Below are 18,199 nucleotides of genomic sequence, written 5' to 3'. Positions count from 1 at the left end.
AAATTAGTTTGAAAATAGCTTGAATACTTGTCCCTCAATTGGGGTGACCACACTTTTGGGGCAGAGGGAGGTACTTCCCCAAAGCCTCATGGTCAGCCAAGATGGACAGGGCATCCTTGTCCTTGTTTCTGCTCTGGAAACAATTGAGAGGAGGGCCATCGTATGAGACGTGCCAACCCAGAACTGGAGCGACTGTGGGGTCTTGAGCATCTCACCATTGTCCTGCCTCCCCTAACAGGAGTGAACACTGAGGGCAGGGACTTTGTTTTGTTCCCCACTGTAGCTCCAGCGAGGAGAACAGTGCCTGACAGGTGCTCAGTAAACATGTGTTAGTAGAGGTGGTGACTTCTAGCAGTGCCTCTCTCTCCATAGGAAAGATGCCCAGAAACAGGGTAAGAGGGAGAGATAAAAGCCTCAATGTTCCTTCCTTCTTCATCATCCATGAGCAACCCAAGACTGAATTTTAAAAATTAGAGAGAAGGCGAGTAGGTAAAGATTGTTCCATATTCCCTAGCCCACTTGACCATTCCTTTCCTCGTTAGCAGATTCTAAATGTGCCATCAGCAGGCCAGAATGCAACTTCTAAGACTCCTATGGGGCTCCATTTGTAAACCTAAGAGTCCCTATAATAATCTCTCATTCAAGTTTAAATGTTTTTTTTAATCGGATTTGTTTAATTCAAAATTATTTGTACTGAAGATCTAGGTCTTGCATTTTCAACAGATTCCTAGAGCGAGTGCAGCTTTCTTCATAGGCTGATAGACTATGAGAATTAAACTAAAAAATTTAAAAATCATATAATCTTTTCAACAATGCCCTACTGTTAAGGGCTGAGTTGTGTCCCTCTAAGAGATCTGCTTGAGTCCTAGCCCCCTGTCCAGTCAATGTGACCTTACTGGGAAATAGGGTCTTGAAGATGCTCTTAGTTAGGATTACGGGTGGGTCCAACCCAGTAAAACTGTGTCCTTAGAAGAGGAAATTTGAGCACAGACCGACTGTAGGGAGAGCACAGTGGGAAGACAGGCAGAGAACAGCATGGACCAGCGAGTCACAGCCAGAGCCAGGAGAGTGGCAGGAAGCAGATCTTCGCTGTGGACTTCAGAGTTAGCACAGCCCTGCCAGCACCTCGATTTCAGACTTCCAGCCTCTAGAACTGTGAGACAATGCATTTCCATTGCTCTAAGCCACCCAGTCTGAAGTACTTTTTTTCAGCAGCCCTGGGAGACGAAGGCACTTGTTGATGGATGAAATAAGCCACGGCTAAAGTGGCTTTAACAAAGTTTGAACAGAATTCTTGTCTAAAAAAGAGGTAGAGGTTGAATCTCTTTGGAAAATCAAATGCTTACTAGCCCCTGGAGCCCAGGAGGCCATTATGAAAGCAGAGGATGGCAGATCCTTTCCCATTGGCCTCGGGTGTTTACCCAGATTTCTGGCATTTCACATAAAAGCATGGAGCCACTGAAGTCAGTTCCCACTTTCAGGCAAAAGGTGCTAGTAAAAAAACAAAAAACAAAAACAAAGTGCAAAAGGGAAGATGGCAAGAATATTTTTACTTTTTCTTCCAGGTCTTATAACTATAAGTGCTGCGCATGGAATATTTATGGACAGCCTTGCTTCCAAGAAGCTCTGTGCAGATGCGGAGTGTGTCTGTAAGGACTTTATTATGCTTTTCATTATATTTCTGTTATATAACTGAAAATATATACATAAATTACATAAAATCGAATTTGACTTTGAAATGAATATTATCTAATGTGTATGCCATTTAGCATTGTTTCTTTTTGTCTTAAGTTTGGTCTCTTACTTTGGAGAATTCACTCGGCTAAGATTTTGTTGGCAGCTTTAAAACCCTGGTAATCTTCCTCTTGAGTTGAGCACAGGCTGTAAACTGTGAGATATTCCTGGCTCTAATTTCCTACTTTTCTGATATGCTTCACTTTTTACTAATATTATAAAATTCAGAAGCCTAAAAAGCAGTCATTTCCATTTTATTTCTTCCAGATACTATTTCTCTGGCCAGAGCTCAAGAAGATTATAATGCCCCAGATTGTAGATTCATTAACGTTAAAAAAGGGCAGCAGATCTACATTTATTCAAAGCTGGTAAAAGAGAATGAAGCTGGAGAATTTTGGGCTGGCAGTGTAAGATAAGATCATTTAAAATATGCATGTACCTTGACAGCAGTTGCTCTTAATTTTCCTCCAATACCTCTCCTTAATGCATTTTAATTTTTAAAACTAGCTGTTAAGAAAAATGTAGGGATTGTAGAAGAGAATCTTTGCATGTATTGTTTTTGCATGTGTTTTTTATTTTTGCATGTATATTTGCATGTATTATGTTACTATTGCTTTTTTAAAGAAACAAAGATCATTTCATACCAGAACTGAATATAGGTTCATATGAGGTTGTGGCAAGAAAATAAAGTCAGACACATCGGGCCTGAACATCCCATGCAGTCTGAATCTTATTTTAAAATATTTGGGAGAGTGGTAGAATTTCATGAGGGAGACCTGGGTTCGATTCCTGGACCATGCACCCCACCCCCCCAAAAAATTTGGGGAGGATTTGCCAAGTTTGAGGCATCTGTTTTAATTCCAAAGGGCATGCTTTCTCTAGTTGAAACGTACAAAAGGAGGAGGGAGCTGGGGAGCGGTGAAGCAAGGTTAATTTGTCCTACACACCTGCAGTCCCAAAGATAAGCTCTCAAATAATGAAGAGTTAAATCTTAAACTCATTTAATTAGCGGTTCATTTGAATTAAAAAAAAAAACTGAGAAATACGTGTCCTTTAAAACAAAGGGTCTATTTACTTTATAAATAAATACAAACTGGTTTACTGACTTAATTTATTGATGGATTCCAAAAAGATTTCAAGCAATTCATAAGATTGCATAAAAAAAAAAACAATGCGAAAATAGTGAGACGAGTAAGACCAGGCTACAAAAGAATAAATACACCCATTCCTGTGGATTAATTTTTGCTACAACTGAACTTCATATTTGTCCAGAGTGAACTCGGAGGCATTGGCAGTTTTGCAATTCTCATTTGCAATGAGGAGAATGGGTGAGGGTTTCTCGGAAGAGGGCTTAATCCTTCCCGCCTGACTGTCACTGCCCTGGGTACGCAGGTTTATGGAGATGGGCAGGAGGACAGCCTGGGGACCGTGGGTTACTTCCCCAGCAGCTTGGTCAGGGAACAGCACGTGTACCAGGAAGCCACCAGGGAAGTTCCCACCACGGTAAGCACCCCAGATGGGGCCAGAAGAGGGCACAGACGTTGGGGTAACGCGGGTTGGTATTAGAAGGCATCGTGCAATTTACAAGATGCATGCAACAAAGCCCCCAACTTGCAATGATAAACTTTTCTGAAACCATGAGATCTGAGAGAGCATTTATACCCACTCTCAATGTTAAAATATCAGTGGACTTTCTCCACACATCCCCTTTTATTTTAGGGGCAAGTTACATATGGAAAAGAGTCCATGTGGCAAAGAAAGAAGCCAAAAATAATATTAACTGATTATTATAATTATTTATTAGAGATACGTATTGGAGCAAAAAATTAGCACCTGTATTTGACAAAACAAAGATAGTTTGGAAAAATCTTTGAATGCCTTATCTTTGTGGTAGATAGACTCTTCTTAGGTATGAAATAGAATCATACCTGATTTCTAATGCACTGGGGCCCTGTAAACTTGGAACGTAAATGGAAGATTTTCTCTGAGCTACTTTGCAAGGTGGTTGTTTGAAGATTCTCCGGGAGCTAATTGCCATGCCAAACAACTCCAAAACATTGCCCAACCTACACAAATGTAACTCGCTTGTCATTGCTTTTTTGCATTAAGCTTGAGTTTGTCACACAGCCATGAATTAAAAGTTTATTTGAGAACCTCATTGTAAGCAGTTTTTTACTTAACCTGATAATGATTTCATACTCCTGGAGTTCAACCTCCCTGTTATTCTTAACCCAAATTTCTCTTTTAAAATGATTAAAAATGAAGAAACTACATTTGTTTTCTGGTCCTATCTGCTCAGTTCGATCTTCTTTGTTTCTTTTCCAGGATATTGATTTCTTCTGTGAGTAGAAAATTAGTCCAAACTGCAGAGGGAAAAGGAACACCAAAAATAAAGGTGTATGTACTTAAATGTAATTAAAAGCTTGTGCTGTATTCAAAAATAATTTCTTACTTCTGTTTTAAAAGTTTGTTACCTGAAGGAGGAATAGGGCTTGGGCTGGAGGTGACAGGACTTTAAAAGAGGAATTGCAACTCATTTCTTTGTTTTCTGTGGCCTCATCTTCTCACAAGCAGGGGGCAGACTGACCATTGATCCAAGTGAGTAAATTCAAACCAGAGAGGTATTTTTCAGCTTAGAGAATCTTCTCTTACATGGGAATACATATAGGAGATGGTTTATCTGTGGTCATTTCTAAGTAATCATTATTTCTAACTCTTTGAGTCCCTGTATATAATGTGGCAAGTCAGGATTCCCCTTTGAACACCCATGATTTCTATTTATTTGCCTCTCTGGCCAATTGGAGTGTTAAAAATACACCTGAAGGTGCTGTACCATCAAGGGGTGTCCTGGTATTGTGACTTTCAATTGTCGATGACTTTGGGATGTGGGGGGGAAAATAGCTGTTTGAATCCATGGATTTTATGCCTCTAAATTTCTCTTAAAATTTTTTTTTCAAAATTATCTCAGTTGAATAACTTTGCTTTCTAAATAACTGATTTACATTTCCCCAAATTTTAAATAAATAAATGTGTGTATGTAGTGGGGGAGGACATAGAAATATTTTTAATGGGGTATATTCTCCATAATATAATAATCTCACTGGGTATTACTGAAATTTCAAACATCAAAAGATACAGCAAAAAAAAAAAAAAAGAAAAGGCTGTGGGTCGTTTTCTCTACCTCGATTTCAATTTTGAATTTCCTTTCCAGGTGCAGAAGCCCCTAGTTAGAAATGATGCATCAAGAAATCTGGTGAGGGAGTGCAGATTTTGTAGTTCTGAAGGGCCCCCAGGCTTTTCTGTATTTAACTGGAAATTGGTTTTCATTGTGTATCACTAACATAGTTCCTCTGATGCAGTCATGAATTGTTGTTTGCTTACATGTCATTAAAATGCCTGCACTATACTAAAAAAAAAAATCTTCAAAATTTATGAAGTTTTTTCTTTTCTTTTTTTTTTTAATCATTGGTATCTAGTTTGGAGGGCCTAGCAATAGTTTTGTTCTTTAGCTTTCTGTGCTCTGGTCCTTTGCAAGTGAGAAGATGACATTTAGGGCAAGTTGGAGAATTGGACCCCACGGTTACTTTTTAACTGTGTCCATTGTGACTTTTGGTGAATATGCAGGTTGGTCAAGTAAAATGGTACCAGAGAGGAGGGGGAGTTGGGAAATAGTAGTTTACCTGTTTCTATCTCACTTTATTTCATTAAAGATTACAAGCAGCATCTAAGGTTCTCGATCAAAATTTTAAAGGCAGAGGCATTTATCCCAGCTCTTTTGCTATCTGTCTCTTGCTTCTGGCTTCCTCATTCCAGTATGCTGCTACCCTGGAGATACCCAGTCCCTCATGGGCCTTCAGGCAGCCGTGCACCCCCACCTAGTCGTCTTGCTCCCCGTGCAGAAGATCTCAGGCGGAAGAGCTCCCTGCCTGCCCCCATTAGCTCCCACCAACTTGGGACTGATCTCATCAGGTGTTGAAGTGTCATTAACTGGTTTATATCTCCTAGGCCTGTTTGCATTGAAAGAATGAAAGCATTTACAAAACTTTAAATACCCTCTAGTGCTGAGGACAGTGCCATCCCTGGAAGGCTTAGCTTCACCTGGAAGTTCATTATAAATAGAGTCTCAGGCCTCACTACAGACCTTCTGACTCAGGATCTGCTTTTTAGCCAGACCCCCAGAGGATTCACAGGCACATTAAAGACTAAGAAACCCTGATTTTAGTTCTGTCCTCTTATCTTACAGATAAAACAAACGTTAGAGAACATGAGAGACAAAGCAACTCTCCCAAGGCTAAAGAACAGGATTTTGAAACTCCTAATCTGGTACTTGTCCCACCATATCCCCTTGAGAGAATCCTTAGCTTTCAGACTTCCTTAATGCCCCAAGCCAGCCAAGGATTATCTACCTGTATCTATCTATCTATCTATCTATCTATCTATCTATCTATCTATCTATCTATCTATCTATCTATCCATCTATCTATCTATCTATCTGTCCGTCTGTCTAGCTAGCTATCATCTACCTATTTTTAAGCTACGTTGGCCTTTACGTTATTCTGTTGCTATTGTATGCACGAGGTAGCTCTGGCTACCTGAGTATTTGCTACTCTGGTAAATACCTAAATCCATCCTGGAGAATCCCTGACCCCAGACACATTCTGTTTAAGCCAAGACACAATGTGAACCCTCAAGACTCTCACTCACCTACAGCCCCTCGGGTCAACAAAGATGAATTAAACAAGATTAAATAGAACAAGGAATTTGCTGTCATTTGTCTTATAGTCTGTGAGATAGTTAATTTACTTTAGGAAACATTTAAGTGTTCACTCTGCAGCTTATACTGCCTCCCTGTGGGAGACAAATAAGAAATGAAGTTTACCATCTCTGACTTCATAGAACATGGGGTTTGGTGGCCCCAAATTTACGTATGTTCTCCGTCTTAACCAGCATTTTTGTAGGTGATTGAAGATGGTATTTTTAGTTAAGGCGTGGCCCAACTTAATGAAGTTGGTTCTTAATCTAGATTGCTGGAGATTTATAAGCAGAAGAAATTCAGACAGTCAGAAAACCAAGGTGAGGAGCTGGAAAGCAAAAGTCAACAGAACACAGAAGAGAAAACAGAGGACATCACCATGTGAAGGAAAAACCAAGGAACTGAAGGAGCTCCAACCAACCAGAAAACTGCAGAGCCCGGAGGAAGCAAGCCTTCTGGGCTCTGAAACTGTGAGCCAATAAATTCCCATTGTGTAAGCCAACCCGTTGTGTGGTATTTGTCATAGCAACTTTGGGAAACTAAGACATGAGGAATAAGACTTCTACCCATGGAAGAGCTGGAAACAATACAGGAGAGTGGATGTGGGTAAGGAGGGAAATAGGTTTCATCTCATGCACCAGCTTAGGGCGGGTGATAGATCCTGCCTAGAGAAGATTGTGTGATTATGAGTGCATGATGAGCTCAGTACAGAAAATGATCAGAAGTGAGCAGAGTTGGGACACGGTGCATGCTGGTAGGCAATAACACGAAATCATGTTTAAAGGAGGTTTAGTGATTGAGAAAAGTTAGATGCCTAGAGCACCATGGAGCTTTGAAATAATGTGGGCTCAATGTTTTAGTGCTGTCGTTTCTGGCTGTGCATTCTTGGATGGGTGTCTAACCTCACTGGACCTCAGTTTTCCAGACTACCAGTGGGGTTAATAGCATCTTCCCTGCTGGGTTGTTGCAAGGATTGAATATAATGTGTGTGCAGGACCTGAAAATAGGACGACCCATAGTGACTACCATTGTCTGAGTGGCTGGAGCTGAAAGGTCAATGGCCTTTCCTTAAGGAGTTGCTGCTGTAACTGTTCTATAGGGGCTTCACAGGTAAGAAATCATAATTTCTATCTCATAGTTTTTTGCAACAATTTCTGTATTGTACACATTTTGGGGGGGACATGGGCAGGCACGAGGAATCGAACCTGGGTCTCCAGCATGGCAGGTGAGAATTCTGCCACTGAGCCACCATTGCCCCCACTCTGGAAAGACATTTTGAACCACACTCTGACCACAGCCTTGTGCAGGATCCAGAGCATGGCCTAGGTAACCCGAGGGAAGAGTGTGTCCCACCCATGGACCATCGCAGGGACCACCTGGAGGTTAAGGCACTGTGATTTCTGCTCTTTCTCCAAAACAAATATGCATAAGTGTGCAATGCATGCTAACAAAAAGCTGGGTCTGGATAGATTACTAGATTACTTTATTTTATAATGGATGAGTCTCTGTTATGTTCAGCAACCCATCAACAAAGTCAAATAATTTGAAAAGGTTACCTTCTCATGTCATGCCAAAGCCAGTGGAAGTGAGGTAATGTGAATGATTCTAGGTCTCAGACCCCTTGGAACTTGACCCATGGAAAGAACACAACGTGTTTTCTGGAATAACGGCTCAGACTTATTGCTTGCTCAGGTCATTTCACCTCTTGCTTCCCAATTCACTCAACTATGAGGTGGGGATAATAATGCTTAAATGAAATCTGCATGTACCATCAGCCCACACAGTGCACAGTACATAATAGGTCTATAATATAAGGTACTGAAATTAAATCCAAAAGGAGAGGGTTTAAAACAATTTTAAACCTTTGAAGAGCTTTTTAAATGAATTAAAATTTTATCTTGAACATCTTTTCTCTATTGCTTTTCTGAAGCTCCTGCAAAGCACGCTGCAAACACTTAGCACTAAGATGCAAACACACACACACACATATACACACACATACACACGAGCTTGAAATGTTAATCTAAATGTCTGCAGTGGCACATCCTTCCTGCCTTCATTATCAGGAAAATATCTCTGGTACTTTGTCAAAGAGATTTTTTTTTTTTTAATAAAGGGCAAAAGAGAAAGAAGCAGTTGGGTTATTATGTCCCCATCCTCCTGGGCTCTCCAATAATATTGCAAATGACAAGAGGCCACTCCCAGCCCTCTCTGCTTTCAGGCCCAGCCAATAGCCAACTTCACTTGACTTCACCAGCTCCTTTGTGGTGCCTGCAAGTCTTAGGATGACTAATTAAAAAATGGCCGGGTCCTTTTGAGTAACAGCTTTGTAGTCCTGCAGAGACTATTAGCACTGACTTATTTTAATGGCTCTATACAACTGTGGACACTTCATTTTCAGGGTGCTGGTTCTTGAGTCTCCTTCCCTGGGTACTTCCGGGAAACAAACATTCGACAAATGGCAAGAAAGGGCAGTTTAAGACAGGGTTTGATTTTCCGCTTCAAGTGCCATGAGCTGGGGCTCATCCTACAGATATACTGTGCATTTCTGCTCTAATAACGTTCCTTTTGGTTAAAAGTTATACCTCCTGTTCAAAGAACAACAGGTCAGGAATGCTACCTATGCTTTCTGCAAGCATGTAAGACATAAATCAAATTCTGTATTAGATATTAAAATTAGAAACCTATCCTTTAAATTGTCACCACGAATTCATAAGACTCTTTCCTAACTAGGTGAGGGTTTCTCAGACTTGCTGTGTGACACCACAAAGCGAAACGGAGTAATGGAAGTTGTTGTCAGAATAATTTAGGCCTGAAGTCAGCTTTTACCAGAAACATCCAAGGAATTGCAGTTGCCATGCTGCTCTGCTTTTGTGAAGACACAGTTTGCGTAAAAAATATTTGACTCACAGCCAACTTCACTCATTGTTCATCATGTGACTAAACTCAGCAGCAGTTCTTGTGCAGTAAAGTTTTGGAATACTCTGGCACATCTCATAGGCTTAGAAGAAGATACTTCCAAGAATTTCAGTCCCTTTAGCATCAGCCATTCCTGAGCACTAATAAATGAAGACCATTTAGGTTTCTCGTGTTTATTAAGTGAGGAGACGTGTGTGCCCTCATGGAGCAGATTCAAAACAGAGAAACACTAAACTCGTTTACGTAGCATTTAAATAAATCTCTGGAGGGGGATGGGTATTTCAGTTAAGAGTGGAGAGAAGAAATAGAAGGAAGCATTTGAAAGAAAATCTCATTTCTTCTACAATCAACCAGATCTATCTGAAACGGGAGGGAAAATAAAAGAAAAAAGAAATTATATTGCCTGCTCTTTTCTTGAAATATGTCAGTTTCCTGACATAAAGCCCTTTCCATACTATGATGTTTTCTCAGCTACATCATCTACAAATACCACGGTGTATCGGTAGTTAATTCAGAAAATGACGTATTGATTCATACAATTTATATAATCTGCCCTCCAACCCTTTACTAGCAGAGACAGAGAATGCTCCTGAGATCATGATTTAAATATTTCTCTAAATGGAAATTACTTTTCTGTCAGCTGTGAGCAATTGTTTCAATCATTTTTTTTCTCCAGTGTGTGCTATGCTAAAGTCAGGGTATGCTGGGGGTCAAAAATGAAGTGCTGTTACTAATGTCTGGCCCACCTCTCTCCCTTCTCCCCTCTTCCTGCCATCCCTCTCCCTTTTTCCTATTTGCTTCAGGATGTGAATTTATTCTGGCCAAATGAATCAGTCAAGATGGGAATGTTAATTTGCTTGAGAAATGGTATGTCAACCTGGGGGAAAAAATACCAATGCCAGCTTTTAGAATTGCACAAATCAAAGGCAGGAAGGCTGAGCTGTAGCTCTTGGGAGTCAAGCAAACCCCCCCTCGCTGGACCTTCAGTCACCTCTGCCAGTTCTCTTTGCCTCCTTCCTCTCTCCCATTCCCAATTCCCTTCTCCATGACACCAGAATGGTGAAGGACCTTTTTATCTGCTTTTAGATATTTCCCTGGGCTTTATGTTACTACTATTACTGTCACCACAAATGGTGACATGCTTATGCCTTGACACTCAGATCAGAACATGTTAGTTCCTGGAAATCAAAGCTCAGATGGACAGTAGACAAAATGAGCCATTAGGAGCCAGCCAGGGTGCAGGAACTGAGGAGCAGTGCTGGTCTGTGTTCCAGAGAAAGGTTCAGGGGTACCGGGGCCACTCAAGGTGAAACCCTTTCACCTGAAGCAGCCAGGTCATTGATCCTGGAGGGAAGAACCAACATTTTCTGAGCACAAACTGTAAACCAGTGTCTACAGGAGGGATCCACAGAGGCAGACCCTGATGCGAGGATTCATATACAGTGCTTTATCCAAGAAATATTCCCTGGGGAGATTGGAAAGGGGAAGAGAGGTAGGGAAGCAGGGGAAGCCCTGCAAGGATGCAGTGTTGGGAGGGTCCCTGCGGTGAGTGGCTTCCGCCAGGTGTAAGTGACACCCCGGAGTCTGCCCCGCCATGGCAGTGGAGCTGAGCATTCATATTAGCGTGCCCGGCAGTAGGTGTGGAAGCGGGGTACATGCATTTCCAGGCAGTTCCGGCATTCTGCATGTAGGCAAAGCCAGGCAAGTGGTCCAAGGGCAGGCGTCCAAAAAAGAGCCATAGGTTCTGGTTACCAGGAGCTGAGAAGTCGTAGCCGGGAGATGCATGTAAACCCTCAAGCTATATTGATCAAGGGGATCTGGGTGGAACCCTGACATGATCTGCTAAAGCCAGGTCCTGTACAAGGGGCTTTTCATACCACTTTATCCTCACTAGCAATCTGTGAAAGGGATGATGATTTTCCAATGTGTTTGTACTAGCCCCATACCATTTCTTTGTGTGTTGCATGCTGAACGGCTTCTGATTTCCTCTGATTTGCTTTCACGGACCCTGAATCTTTCTGATGTGCAAGTTAGATGTTGGTGGAAAAGAAGGCAGGAGTAGAGTGACATCCAGTGGTTAGCCTGGGATCTGGAGTGTAGGAAAGTGTCTCTAAACTTGAGTCAGCAACCCAGAGGCTAAGCGTCTTTTAAGCTTTCAGAATTATCAATATAATGGCTGGCTTCTCAAATGGCCTCTACTTACCCCACCCTCCCCTCCTCAGAACACAATCTTATACTCTGCAGGAGACATGGCACAGATGGGGACGTTCTTTATTGCTGGACTTAAATTCAACTGATCTTAGGCGAATGCTGTCATTCTACTTTCAGACCCATTTGCATGCCTTTTTTGGAGAATGGAACCCTGCAGAGTTTGTAGATGGCTTTAGTTGATTTAATTCATTTGTAGAAAAGCAGCAAGACCATTTTGGGCTGGTAGAGTAGATGCTTCTGTAGAAAACAATGACAACCTCAACCCCATCTAGGGGCACCTGGCACAGGAATGACCGAAAGGGGACTGGACAAGTCCTCCGGAGTCACTCACTTGTAAAATGTGGGAGAACGGATCTGAAATCAGGCAACCTGGCTTCAAGATCCATGAGCTGTCCATGACATCATTTTGGAATATGGTTAAAGAAAAGAAAGCCTGGGTTTCTATTTAATCTGAGAAGGTGGTTGTTCTGTTTTGAGATTGTTGTGTACCCCAGAAGAGCCAAACTCTTTTTCCTAGTCCAATCTTATGGGAGCAGACCTATTGTTCAAGGTAGGACCTTTTGATTATGTGGTTTCCATGAAGATGTGACCTACCCAATTGTGGGTGGGATCTTTTTGATTAAGTTGTTTCCAAGGAATTGTGACCCAACTGTGGGTGGAACCTTTGGATTAGGTGGTTTTCATACAGATGTATCTCCACCCATTCAAGGTGGGTCACTTACTGGAGTCCTTCAAAAGGGAACCGTTTTGGAAAAAGCTGAGAGCTTTTTGGAGAGAGACATTTGGAGACTCAGAAAGAAAACACCCCCAGAGGAAGCTGTTTGAAACCAGAAGCCAAAGGACCAGCAGATGCTAGCCATATGCCTTTCCAGATTGGTCTTTCTTGTGTCAAAGTATCTTTCACTGGATGCCTTAGTATGGGCATTTTTATGGCCTTAGAACGAAAACTTGTAATTTAATAAATTCCCTTAATAAAAGCCAACCCATTTCTGGTAACATTAACAAACTAAAGCAGTAGTCCTCAATCCATGAGGCATTTTGCTTGTTATTGCCCCACTCAACTCCCCCCAGGGACAACTGGCAATGCCTAAGCAATATTGCAGTTATGACAACTGGAGGGAGTGGTTTATTACTAACATCTAGTGGGTAGAAGCCAGGGATGCTGCTCAACATCCTACGATGCATAGGACAGCTCCCCACAGCAAAGAATGAGCTGGAAATGATGTGTTGGTTTGAAACTATTATGTACCCCAGAAATCTCTGTTTTAATCCTGATCTAATCTTGCATGGCCAGACCTATTGTTTAGGGTTTAAACTTTGATTAGATTACTCCCATGGAGACGTGATACACCCAGTTGTGGGTGGGAATGTTTGATTAGATGGAGATGTGACTGCACCCATTCAAGGTGGGTCTTGATTAGTTTACTGGAGTCCATTAAAAGAGGAAACATTTTGGAGAAACCTCAGATGCAGATGCTTGGAGAACAGTTGCTTCAGAGCTAACAAAGCCAACATAAGACTCAGACATTTGGAGAAGCAGAGCCCAGCAGATGCCGCTGTGTGCCGTCCCATGAGATGCTAAGCAAGCCAGAACCAGGAGAGAGCCAAGGGAAGCCAAGAGATGAAGGCCAGCCCTGGAGAAGCAAAGTGAAGGACCTCCACAGGAATAGAGACAGAAAGCAATGGAGCCCAGAAGCAAGGGATCAGCCACATGACTTCCCAACTGACAGAGGTGTTCTGGACAGCACCAGCCTTTCTTGAGTGAAGGTAGCCTCTTGTTGGTGCCTTAATTTGGACATTTTCACAGACTTAGAACTGTAAACTTGTAACTTAAAAGGTTCCCTTTATAAAATCTGTTCCATTTCTGGTATATTGCATTCTAGCAGCTTTAGTAAATCAAAACAGATACTCTAAGAGGGAGTATTCATCAACAGGTGAGTTTTCAAAGAATGACAAATGCTAGGAAGGCCTAAGCAATTATTCAGCTGCATGTTTGTTTACCAAGTCCCATCTGGGCTGTATTTGTTTTGTAATGAGTCATTAGGTAGAGCAGGATACCTGAAAAATATGTTCACGCAGACGTCCTGCATTGAGCACCCCCGTTCCTTCCCATTGCTTGCTGTACTGCTCACTTTGCAATCCAGTTGTTGCAGATGAAAATCGGCAGTTCCCTTTTCTCTTTGATTTTAAACACTTCCTTTTCGCTTCAGGCTCAGGTTGTGCACCCTTTTGCCCCGATTTAACATCTCACCAAGTGCTTTTCATCAGTTCTAGAGGGTTCGTGGCTGGTGATGTGCTCACACATGATGAGTTCTGAACGCTATCTGCTTTTCTTCCCAGGTACATTTCCAGTCTCCTCTAGGAGATTGCTTAATTGCTTTTCAAACAGCTATCATGCCCTCCTAGCTTTACAGCTTCTTCTGAAAGATGATTACAATGTCCCATTATTTTTCAAGTAAAAATAGCACTTTCTTACCCCTCTTGTAATGTATGCACTGACAATTTCCATAGCACCAGCTGTCTTTACCCAGCTCAGATCTCTTTTTCCTTCTTCCCCCACCCCCTCAGATATTGTCATCCTGTTTAACCTTTCTTAGGAGAGCTTCCTAGGTGCACAATTATATTTATGGAGTTTCTGTACCTTTTGTGGATCCAATTAAAGTTTAAACACTGAACATTTAGCGCAATGTTGACACTTCTCATTCTTTATGGGAAGAATTTATGTAAACATTAATAAGTAAACCTGTGGTGTACTGTTTTAGTACATACTTCAATCCTGAGAAGAAGATAAATATATCATGCAATTCTAGTCTTTTAAAAAAGATATGCAATTGGAGACCTAAAGCCTAATTTGAAACATTTTGCCTTATATCATATTCAAAATATAAATGGGTATAGATTTGGGGGAAAGTAATAAACTTAACCCCCGCTCTTATCTAGCTTATTGTTCATAAGCTTAAATAAGGCTTGCATGATATTTTAATTTCTGGAAGTTGCTATTGAGTTTCAGTTTAAAAGAACAAAAACATTTCTTGCCTTCTTCCTTATAACCCCCCGCCCCATGTGATAAAATAGTATTGCGTTCTTCAAACGGAATGAGCTGAGCAATAGGAAAGCAAAGGCAGCTAAAGTATCTATGAGGGCTTGGGAGCTGTGTTCTCCACATGCTACCTCCATGGCTTCTCCTTTCCCAAGATGCCTGGAGAGGGAAGGACATCCACAAGGTGAAAACACCGAGTTTTAAACTATCAGCCTAATTAAACATGAGGCAAGCACCCAAAGATGCCCCCATCTCATCACAGGGCTTCTCTGACAGAGCCAGGATTGGAGACTGTGACTCAGTTGGGGAGGCCTGAGTAAGGTTTCCTGGTTCTTACTTCCTTGAATCCAGGTCACCTGAGGGTATGGAACAAGATGAGTCATGAGGACAGATGCTGACCCCATGTACCAAGAGAGAGGACAAAGGACAGATGCTATGGAGCCCTGAGCAAATCACCAATATCTCTTTACCTGGTGGCAGTTTATGGCCACTGGACTTTGGTGGCAGTCTGGAACCACCAGCAAATTAGGTCTTCCTGGGAGCAGCCTTCTCCCAGTGGCTGATAGGGGCTGGTGTACAATATGCCTGCTGCCTTCTTTCTGGCAGGGATAACTCCTAGGTGTGTAAGCTACACTGCCTCCCAGAGGTCTCTAGTGAAATGGAGCCCCATGTGCTCCATTGGGATCATCTTTTGATCCCAATGCATCTTTTGTGACTTTTTCCTCTCCTCTGCCTCACTTCCCCCTGGAATTGGCTGCAAAGTAAATTACTCATAGTTGGTCTGCTTCTTGAGAAACCCAAACCAACCCAAAATGTATGGCTGGTTCTGTCTCTAGCAGGCAGACTCTGTCTGGGGAAGCTGGAAGCAAAACAGGTTGTGGAGAACAGACCTGGAACCTTCAAGAGGTGAGGCAGAAGGAATTGACATTACTGTGTGCCTTCTAAGGCTAGTAGAGCATAGCCCATTGAGTATCTCAGGTATTGACCAATAAAATGTGCAATTCCTTCTCCTTTGGGGAAGAGATAGTGGAAGGCAAAAGGGCAGAAAGTTTGGTTGAGATTTTACTCTCAGATTCCCCTCCCTTTCCCCACTGTCCAAAATGAAAAAAGAAACAAAAGGCCAAAGCAAAAAGTTTCTCTCCCAGCAGTATGGGTTTCTCCCAGGCCATTCCCACTCCAAGTTGCCTGCCCATCAGATCTCCCTCCAATTCTCGGCCTTGGAGTAAAGATTGAATACTATTTGTCTTCATTTCATATTCAAAGCTTCTTACCATTCCCAGCCACCCAACACTTTCAGATTTGTTGCAGTAGGATTTACTCTTCAAACAAGACAATTCTTTAATTCCTCCACTTCCTAGTATGAACACGACTCAGAACTATGGAAAACTTGTAGTGCAGCCTTTTAGGAGCATTTTATTAAAAGCTAAGATTATGCTGAAGCAAAGGTTAAGTAAACATTTGCTTAATGCCTTAGAACTCAACAGGCAGGGACTGTTTTCTCAAGGCAGGAAGCTGAATAAAGTGGCTGCCAGGTTAAGGAAAGTCTTTACTTAAAGGTCGAACCAAAATATAATAGGAAAGATAAAAATAGTTTAAATAGGGTTTTTTTTTTAAAGGGAGACTGGTTCTAAGTGGAGATTTGTTTCTTCTTCCAAAGATTGAAAAACATTCATATGTTAGTTTTTGAAACAGAATTATTCTAGAACACAAATTATAATAAAGGGTATGGATAAGCTGGCCCTCAGTGCAGCCTTAAATTGTAAGGTAGAGGGGAAAATCAGCAAGCAGAGAAGATACCAAGTATTTGGAGGTGCCCACCCCTCCCACCCTTACCAGCAAGATCCAAGATCCAGGGTCTCTGGTCCCCCCCAAAAGCCTCCATGTTTCACATTGCCAGACCCAGTCTTGTTAGCTGAAATTTCACTTTTTCCACATCAATTTCATTTCCTAAGGAATTGAGAGGATTAAGGTATAGACAAAGCAATTCTTGAACCTGTTACTGAGCATGAAATTTTGCATTTCACCAGTACAGCTAGTGCAGTGACTTCCTACCAAAGGAAGGGATTGCAGAGCCTGGGAGGGAAGAGTAGACAACACCTAATTTTCCTAAAGCCCAATGAACAGGAGACCACTAAACTGACAGCAGGCTCCAGGCCAATGAATACTGTCCCATGGCCAAATGAATGAAGAGTTGGGATGCTGTTTGGCGCTTTCCCAAGGCCTTGGCCATCAACTCCCACAGGAAGTTGCAACACCTTTTCTCGTTCCTACCTGATTTAATCAAACCTCCTCAGACACTTGTTTGGATTTATCACATGATGTTAAAAATGATTCTCTGATATACCTGGATTTGGTGGATGATATTGCTTCTGTGAAATTTATGGCAGTTAATTAACTTCTCCACGATTCACTGACCTCTCTTGGCATCACAAGGGCTTTAGGACCTGGCCCAGTCCTCCCCTCTAGGACTTCGCTGCCTGTTGTTCTTGTCCATGGGACTCAGCTCTCTATTACCTCTCTCTGGAATCTGTCTCCTTAAATCCTCACTACCTTGTTTGCTCTCTGGGAGCTTCAAACATATTTAATATGTTTTGTCCAGCCTTTCAGATTGCTCTTGGTGAGAAAGTTGGTATGCAATAAGCTGTTACCAAAGCAGAAACCATCTGTGGACTTCTTAATGTGAGACAGACTAATCTCTGTTTATTAAGCTATTGAGAGTTTGGTTACTTGTGAAGCCAAATGCATTCCCAACCAATAAGCTTGCTCTCCCTGGGACCATGCCGCATGCATGACCCAAGTTAAGTTGACTTGTGTAATACCTAAGTACATGATCTGAGGAGGAGACTGAGTAGGCTGCCTTGACTGGAGGATAGAACTATAAAAAGCAGAGTCTTGGAAAAAACTCATCAGGGTCATTGGAGAAGGATAATTTTGATTTCTTCATTTTTTTTTAAAAAAGGGAAAAGATCCATAAAGTGTACTAAGAGGCTGAAAGGGTTATTAGAGAGAAAACTTTGGAAACTGCTGAGTGGTAATATTTCTACCACAAGTTAATAACTTGCTGGAAACCCAAGAGGAAGGCATTTCATCTCAGCTTTGCCATTAAGCACAAAGCCTAAACTTTTGGCACATGATTTATAACCCTCAGAGCTCTGCAGATTTCATTAAAAAGTACTAAATAGCTTTCAGACCTGGTCTTGGCAGAATGGCTCCCGCAAAGAAGGGTGGCGAGAAGAAGAAGGGCCGTTCTGCCATCAACGAGGTGGTGACCAGGGAGTACACCATCAACATTCACAAGCGCATCCATGGAGTGGGTTTCAAGAAACGTGCCCCTCGGGCACTCAAAGAGATCCGGAAATTTGCCATGAAGGAGATGGGAACGCCAGATGTGCGCATTGACACAAGGCTCAACAAGGCTGTTTGGGCTAAGGGGATAAGGAACGTCCCATATCGTATCCGTGTGAGGTTGTCCAGAAAACGTAACGAGGATGAAGATTCCCCAAACAAGGTCCCACAGCACCTTTTACTGGTGGGACCCGCAG

At 42.0% G+C, this 18,199-nt stretch overlaps 1 protein-coding gene across 1 annotated transcript; it reads left to right on the top strand.

The window, feature by feature from the left end:
- Positions 1-1,486: 1,486 nt before the first annotated feature.
- Positions 1,487-4,165, top strand: OTOR (otoraplin). Its single transcript, XM_077160993.1, has 4 exons — positions 1,487-1,649; positions 2,002-2,141; positions 3,127-3,237; positions 4,060-4,165. Exons 1-4 carry the CDS (start codon positions 1,535-1,537, stop codon positions 4,081-4,083), a joined length of 390 nt encoding a protein of 129 aa, XP_077017108.1. The 5' UTR covers positions 1,487-1,534; the 3' UTR covers positions 4,084-4,165.
- The last annotated feature ends 14,034 nt before the right edge of the window (positions 4,166-18,199 follow it).

This window comes from Tamandua tetradactyla, chromosome 1 (assembly GCF_023851605.1).
Source record: "Tamandua tetradactyla isolate mTamTet1 chromosome 1, mTamTet1.pri, whole genome shotgun sequence".
NCBI lineage: Eukaryota > Metazoa > Chordata > Mammalia > Pilosa > Myrmecophagidae > Tamandua > Tamandua tetradactyla.
This window is presented reverse-complemented; position numbering and strand designations above follow the sequence as displayed.